The sequence below is a fragment of the Bison bison genome, unplaced genomic scaffold, assembly GCF_000754665.1.
Source record: "Bison bison bison isolate TAMUID 2011002044 unplaced genomic scaffold, Bison_UMD1.0 scf7180017864535, whole genome shotgun sequence".
Lineage (NCBI taxonomy): Eukaryota > Metazoa > Chordata > Mammalia > Artiodactyla > Bovidae > Bison > Bison bison.
The window spans coordinates 4054859-4063567 of record NW_011495084.1 but is presented as its reverse complement, the minus strand read 5'-3'; the positions used below and the strand labels follow the sequence as shown (position 1 = coordinate 4063567).

General features: G+C 32.6%; 1 protein-coding gene across 2 annotated transcripts in view; it reads right to left on the bottom strand.

Moving 5' to 3' along the window:
* TMTC2 (transmembrane and tetratricopeptide repeat containing 2) overlaps positions 1-8709 on the bottom strand; it is a 421611-nt gene that overhangs the window by 141176 nt on the left and 271726 nt on the right. For both annotated transcript variants that reach the window (XR_824533.1, XM_010832028.1), the window contains exon 7: positions 8335-8413. Coding sequence is in view for 1 of the 2 variants with exons in the window: in XM_010832028.1 (XP_010830330.1) it covers positions 8335-8413 (79 nt within the window). In the remaining variant the exon portion in view is untranslated. The remainder of the gene's footprint in view (positions 1-8334; positions 8414-8709) is intronic.

Sequence of the window (8709 nt, the reverse complement as noted above, 5' to 3'; positions counted from 1 at the left end):
TCAACCAGTCCATCCTAAAGGAGATCAGTCCTTGGTGTTCTTTGGAAGGAATGATGTTAAAGCTGAAACTCCAGTACTTTGGCCACCTGATGTGAAGAGCTGACTCATTGGAAAAGACCCTGATGCTGGGAAAGATTGAAGGCAGGAGGAGAAGGGATGACAGAGGATGAGATGGCTGGATGGCATCACCGACTCGATGGACATGGGTTTGGGTAAACTCCGGGAGTTGGTGATGGACAGGGAGGCCTGGCGTGCTGCAGTTCTTGGGGTCGCAAAGAATCGGACACGACTAAGCAACTGAACTGACTGAAAAAGATAATCACAATAAAATAAAATGGCTTAACAGAACTGAAATATTTAGAGACTACTAGAAATATATGCAAGGAAGTTATAAATTGTGTTGAGAAAAACCCAAAGTTTACTCCAGAGAGAAGAAAAAAGAATGAGTAAATGTATTACTAGTTTGGGATTAATTAATGAAAATAATAGTATTCAGAAAAATAAGATACAAACTGCAGGAAACCATCAGAAAAGTATAATAAAAGCATTTTTTATTTTATACACATCTTAGGAATGCACTTCATTTGTATGGATTAAGCAACATGACTCTATAATATGTAATGAATAATGTATTTTATACTATAAATTTTTTTATGAATGTTAATCACTAAGAGAGATGAGAAATTTAAAAATTCATCCTATTGTCAATGAATACTTAAAATAAGGTTCTACTAACAGCTCATAGAAACTCATGCTCATAATTACATATTTGTAGGGAAAAAAAAGACTTGCAATTTGGAACAAAACTCTTCATGTTCCGTTTTAATGCTTTGTTCAATCTGAATATGACAATAACTTCTATCATTATAAATAAAATCACAACTTATGTAACAGCTCATGGGGGAGTTAAACTAGATTTTCTTGTAGAAAACAATCTCTCCCTACCTATTAGAAAAAACAGATATAAATATATACACAGCAAAGGACATACAGTTCGTAATGTATTTAATTTTTAACTTCATTTGTATTACTGGTCTATTCTAAATATGTGCAAATAAATGATCATTTTCTCGACACTAATTTTTAAGACTGTATTTTTCATACATGGTTTTTTCCTTCTTCATGATTATGTCTATTTCATCTCAATGTCATCAAAACTGGCATCTTTTAAGAATGCCAGGATTTGAAATTTAGTTAATTTTCCAAATATAGCATAACAATACATTAATTTTCTAAGAACAATCCCACTGATATTTCTTAACTGAGTAGAAGACTCATTCCATGGAAAGTATCCAATGAAAGAGCAAATTATACATGTTTTTTCTCATTTACTTCTACTGAGGCCTCAGAAAACATATTTTTAAAGAAGAATATATTGAAACTATTTGGGAATCAGATATTAAGGGTATAATTAGGTATTAATGAGTATATTAATTTCTTTATAACTCAATTTAAAAATAAAGTTTTTAAGCTTCAGTCTTTTCCTTTACCACTAAACTGGCAAAAATATGAATTAATGTAACAGGTGGGCTTGTGTGGTTTTAATAGCAGTGAAATATAATCAACTGTCTCATATTTCCAGGAAAGCAAGTGACATCTAGACCTAAGCATGATCCTGTAGCAACCCTAGCATGAAAATGTTCAAACTCCCCATAGGGACCATATATCTTCTGGTCCTGGGTTTAATTGAAACTTTAAACAAAATATATTACCTATTTAATGCAGCTGAACTGGAGGCTGGCCTTTGTAGTGTATAGACTAATGCCTAGCAAATTAATGTCTGTAACTATAGTATGTAATGTAGAATTTAAATCAAGCGTGAATGGTAAAAAGAGGAAAAAAAATACTACAGTTTTATACTAAGAAGTGAACTTTTAGGAGCAAACTGTGTACATACATTTTATATATTTATTCTTTTTGATACACAGCCAAAAACTCATGATTTCCTTATATTGTTGGCTCCACAGCTTACAAAGTGAATTTCTAAAATATCCTGGTATTGGTCTTGTCCTTTTTCCTGGTCTTGTCTCTTCTGATGACGCAGAAATAAAAGTTCAATGAATAGATTTAGCTTAAAAATTCAAAGTTAATATTCTTTCTGGAGGTAAACAAATCAATAGCTAATCCAGTTATATAGTCATATCATATTTGAAAGGCTGACTCATAGATTTTTAAGAGTGCCAATGGAAGGAATCATAAGAAAATCACCAGAACTTGAAATAGGGGAAGCAGGTGGTATAAAAAGCTTAACACTACTGGAGTGTTAATGCTTCCACACTTGAAAGATGTGAAGTTCAAATCTCACACAGTAAAAAACCATCTTTTCACAGTCAGATGCTAAATGACTTGAGCATTCCACTTAAAAACCACCAGTCATAGAAGACAGATTAAGCATGTGAACCATCCTGTAAGAAATTTACTCTGAATATTTATAAATATACTCTGAAAAAAGTGATGTAAACACATACACACACATAGATACACACACTGGAATATCCAACAAAAAGAAATTAATCAGCCAAAAAGCCAGCCGTACAGAGGCTGAGAGAAAAACAGACTTCTTTGACAGCCAACCTACTAACTGAACTCAGCACAGAGTTTACATCCTTCAAGTGAGTTAGGATAAATTTACAAGTGAGAGTTTTGGTGTTTTGTTTTCAGGAGGTGGATTTGACATCTTTGTCAGTTCTCCTCACCTAAACAAGAGTAAGGAACCTAGAGTTCCCTCATAGCCATTTATGACACAACTTTCTCATTCCACAAGTTTACTTCTCAAAAATATGCATTTAAAAATTTGTGTAAGCTTTTTACTCTAAAAACCCCTGCAATAAATTCATTGTGTCGTCTATTTATTTGGTTCTTTCACCATTCTCACTAACTAGCTCAAAGTGGGGAAATTTCAAAAAACTGAAAATTAGGTCACAAAATTTCTTCTTTTTATGAAACAATGTGAGAAGAAAGCATCTTGTCAATCTTAAACCTATGTAAGTAAAAGACTTGTAAGTTGCAGGCTGATGGAGGAAAATATATTTTCCAGTACTGAGCTACGACTTTATAAGTAGCAGGGATGTGTACAAAAAGAGTTCTAGGAATTATCAGAAATAAGAGAATCAAAACAGTATTTTCCTAGGAGATCAAAATAAAGGCAAATTAAGTTAATAAATAGCAATGATTATTATCATGCATTTCCCTTGGAAGAATGCAATCACTTCCTACAGTAAAAACATGTTACCCAACATAGACATTCATTTTTTATAAAAATAACAAAAATATATATGCAAATTGGGATAACAGTATCACATTAGAAAAAAAGAAAGCTTGAGATTTTCATTAGTTTGTTTTGGTTTGTTTGGCAAGTCAACATAGCATAGCCTACATAGTAATAAACAAAATATTATTGAGGCTACAGTAATACAATTAGCCATTTGATTTATAGCCATTTACTTATTAAGGAAAGATACTGGAGTTTTAGACTAATTGTAAAATCATTTAGAAAGTTCTATGAGAGCAGAAACCATATGGACCATTTCAATTTCATCCCACCATCACCTATATATCCTCTCCCTGACTCAGGACTTATATCTTTAAGATTGTTTTTTTCTTTGTGCATACAGATTTTTCTAAACATAGTGATTGCAGACTGCAACAACAAGGCATTAACTCTAGACTCTCACTCCATGAATACATCACACACTTTGTTCTCAAGATATATTACCAAGATGAAATGGCCGAAATTGCTTACATAATTAAACCTGACAACCACTTTGCATTGAGAAAGCCAAGTAATTTTAAACAGTAAATAGGCTTAAAAATGATCTTTGGGATTGGAAAGATTCATAGTGATAAAATTAAAACTTACAGCCTAATTTAGTTTCCTACAATCTCTTAGGATTATTAAAAAACAATGCTTAAGTATACACAATAAGGGAAATAAAGAGAAAGAAGAGAAAAAAATGAAGGTAGTTAAAACTTATCCTACATATAAAAAATTTTAATATCTTGCATATTTTATACATATGTGATAAAACAATTTTGTAGGTGTTTCATTCTTTTTAATATGAAAAGGTTTTTAATATATATTTGACAGGGAACAATATCTATATCCATATATCTATATAGATATATCTATATGTAAATATAGATATTGTTATTGTTCAGTCACTCAGTCGTGTCCAACTCTTTGCAACCCTGTGGACTAAAGCATGCCAGGCTTCCCTGCCTTTACCATCTCCATATGATAGTTTTTAAATGGGAAAAGATATGTTATATTGATATAGAAAAGAATGCCAGTTTTGGCAAGACTGCTAAATAGGAAAAGCATTTAAATTTAAATCAGGAAGCTACACTTCTGTTTCTAACACAAACAGGGCAATCCCAAACAGATCAACCTAACTCTTTGGGTGTGAATTTCCAGCATATAAAATAAAAGATTATGTTAAGAGGATTTTAAAAATATCAATCTTCTATCTCTAACATTCTATGATTCTAAAAATCATTTACAATTTGAGAAGAGGAGAAATTGAGAATCAATAAAGGCCTACAATGGGTGTCAGAATAAAAAATAATTTCAGAATAAAGAATAATTTTGACTAAGTCTAGGGGGAAAATATGTAATGACAGGAAAAGGAGAAAAAACTCTAAATATGATGATTTCAATTTAGAGGGAATACTGTATTAATGGAATTAAACTAATTGGACACTAAGTAGGCTGTTTCAGTAGGATTTTGACTGTGGTTGTTGAAAGACAAGGAAAAATGGACTTCCAGAGAAAATACAGCACTTATAGATAGGACAGAACTAAATAGAATCCACGTTGGTGACTCCAGAGCCATCACTATCTCAAAATTGTATCTATATAGAAATCAGATTTACATTGTTAACACAGAAAGAACTGCCAGAGAATACAATTAGTGACTTCTGGAGATTAAAGCCCACAGAAATGATAATGATTACAAAGGAAGATAATATTACAAACCACTGACTAAGTTGGGCATTTGGTCCAATATTCTTTACCTTCATTATCTCAATCAGTCCTCAAACAGACACTACCATTACAGGCACCTTATGGATGGGGAAACTGAGACTTCAGTTAAGTAATGTCCAACTTCACTCAGCTACAAAGTGCTAAAGCCGTAAGTTGAACCTTGGGGTCTCTGAATCCAACCCTTATCCTCTGAAGAAGAAATACAGAAATGAAGTTGCACAACTGGCTAGGAGCAATTTTTTATGATTTGGCCTCTTTATAATTCATGTATTTTCATACTTACTAATTATAACTGCTGTCTAAGTAAAAGTTTAATTTTTGTTTATAAAAATGATGTACAGTATCTTTTAAAACATGATTTTTACATGCTTATAAATTTACTTAATTTTAGATGGGACACAATCCTCAATTACTGTGACTTAATCATCTTGATGCTATGAAATCAAAGAGAATAATGAAAATGTCTATGCAAGTAGATTTTTAATTTTACTTATAAACTACCACAATAAAAATTAAAAGTCTTATGATAAAACATGGAACATTTTAAGTTGGGATAGCAAGCTAATCAATCTTGTTATTTTCTATTAATATACAAATTCAAAAACAAGGCTCATTTGATGTTCAGGGTAAGTCAGCTACTAGCATGCAGCAGGGAGTGATGTTTTTCATAAAATGTTCAAGGGAAGGGGAAATACGAAGGACCAGAGTGTGTGTTTTCTTTAAGCAGCTGCAATGAATCGCGTTATTAAACAAATAATATAATTAAAATATAACTGTATTTTTTCACACATATTCCTTTATTTCTCCTAACCTCTCAAAATAAAAGAAAAAAAATACTTGCGTATACACATACAAGTGCTTGGCGCTAATGATCTTCAAGGGGTAAATGAATGAGCCATGAGAAAAATGAGTACTTGCAGGCTAAATCTAGCCAGACATTAAAATCCATCACTGATCCCTAAAGGGCACCAATAATATGCAAATATGAGAATTAGGAAACATATTCAAGGCTGTTGATAAACTTGATAGGATAATCAGCACATGCTGACAGACTAATGAAACCGATGAACCGACAGGGCAGTTTATCTCCTGGGCCACTTTTCTCCTTGTCAAATGGAGGCTAATCAAAATGTATTAGGAGTTAAAGCCAACACTCAGAGGATATCACCCATTTGATTAGGAGGTGAACCTACTCTCAGAGAAAATTATAGTTTCGTGAACAACTGAAACTGCAAAACCTAGTCAGCTGACAGACCTTCACATAAAATTAAACAGAAGGCAGCCACTATAATTATGGAAGAAATCTGGAATTTTAAATTATATTGAGATTCTCCCCTTGCAAATTGTTAGAGGGCTTTGCAGAGTCTGGGCAAAGCGGCTCCCTCCTTCTATGATGGAAAATAAGACAAAGGACTAAGCAATCACCCCAGGGACACACTTATCTTTTGCTGCCTATGAGTGCTCAGCATCTGTGTAACCATATGAGACACAGATCCCAAGGTAACAGCTGTATTTTCAAGCAAATGTATTTACATAAAATAATTGAATGAATTTTTGAAACTGTTAACTATAGTGAATACCACACTTCCTATTAACAATGAAGATGCCATCTGTAGTCTATTGTCAAGGAGCTGAATCCTTGCCTAATTTAAAGAAAAAGATCTTCATTGATAATCGAGGAAAACTGGGATATAGTCCTTCCTAAGCATTAGTGTTAAAAACGAAATTATAAACTAAAACCAATATGCCTTAGAGAACACAGTTCTTTCAATATTCACTGTGAAATGAAGAACCATCCAGCACTAACACAGAAAAGCTCATTCAACTGATACATCTACATATTCTCGGTACACAGTTTATGGACACGGACATTTCACCTGGGTGGACAGAATGATAGTAAAATGTCAAACAGTAAAAGGTGTGAATTTACCTCGTAAGATGTGAAGGACAAGAGTACATTGAAGGAAGCTAGATTTTACCTTTTAGTGATAATATCCACAAGAAAAATAACAGCAACTAAAAATACTTCAGTGTCCTCTTTAACAGGAGCATTAAATCACCCTGCTGCTGTCCAGGCTAACTAGGGGCAGGATTCAAGAGACATATGAATATATTAACCTCTTCCAAATCATTTTTTTTTTCTTTTCTTTTTGATGATGTGTGCCTTGTTCGAGCTCTAAAACATTTCTAAATTTTCTTTTGTTTAAAAAAAAAAGTAGAAGTGAGTGTCCTTGCCAGGCATATATTTTCTAGTTAGGGAAGGCATGGGATTTTTTATGTATACTCAAAAGCCATATGGCTACGATCAGATTTCTCAAATCACAGGATACAGAAGTATAAAATAATCCTAGAAATGATGTAGTCACATATAGTTCATATACATGAGGAAGGCCTAGAAATATTTTTTAAAAACTTAGCCAGGTTTAATGAAAGGAAAATTTGAGGTTTAATTTGTACTTTGGAGGAAAAGAAATATTGATTCGAAGACAAAAACAGCCCTCTCACTTCTCTCCCCTATCTAGAAACAGCAACGTTAATCAACAGGACATCTTAAACTTCAGGGATTCTTTTCAAGAGTCACATACTGAATAGAGAGTTTTTAGGTGTGTCCATGATCAAATAGTTGTGGCCACAATTTACTATGAGACTGTCATGGACCAATCACAGGTTATAGGCAGATTTATTAGTAACTCTAGTTCTTGACCCCTTGCACCTAGAAAAATCTATGTCCTCACTTGCATACTTTCTAGAAAATTGAGCTAATTACTCAATGTAGAACAAGCAACAATTGTGCTAGAACATTTATACTCTTCACAGTATTGCTTTTACTCTAAAGTAATACTCTAGGGGAAAAAAAAAATCTCTTGCAATCTAAACCTTTATCAATGCAAACAACACAAGTTGACTCATTCTCATCTATTGTAAGCATCAAAATCAGGAATCTCTATATCACAGCATGTTTACTTTTGAGAATATTCTGATTAAGAAAATAACATGATCAAAAATTATCAGAAATTTGATAAACTCATCAAAAACTATATGTACTTTATTCATCATTTGCAATCTCAAGAGTCTAGCTAATATTTGATACCCACTTTGGTTTATGAGCCCCTTTTCAACAACTCTGGGATCCAGCCAATTTGTTGAGAATCACTATATTAACAATATTTATTTGTTCTTAGAATAGGTGTGCTTTGGGAAAATTTAAATGTGACATCCAATTGTGAATATGGTTTTTTTTTAGTGAGGATTAAAACATGATTTAATAGGGATCCATTTAAAACAAGTACAGGTTTTAATTTTTCCACAGATCCCTGAAATATCAATTAAAACATTATTATTTTACTTACCCATCATGTTGTACAAGCTCTGTGGGGCAAATTGCCTGGGCATTTTCTGAATTGCTTCCTTGTATACACTAAGGGCATCCTAATTTAAGAAACAGAAAAAGAAATAAAGTCCAAGGCTATTCACTGGAACAAAATAACAACATCTTTCCAAAATTAAAATATTCCATTGTTCTTTCTAAATGGTTCATTAGAGCAAAATTCAACTGAGCTAGTCTTTGATATCAAATTACCTCAATTTCATGAATAAAACCATTCAACCCACCCAGTGAAGGTTATATAAAAAATCAGTTTAACAAGGAGTCAGATGTTACCAATACTCTTTAAATTTCTCAATTCAGATAGATGATGCAATAAAAACAACTAGAAAAATTTATA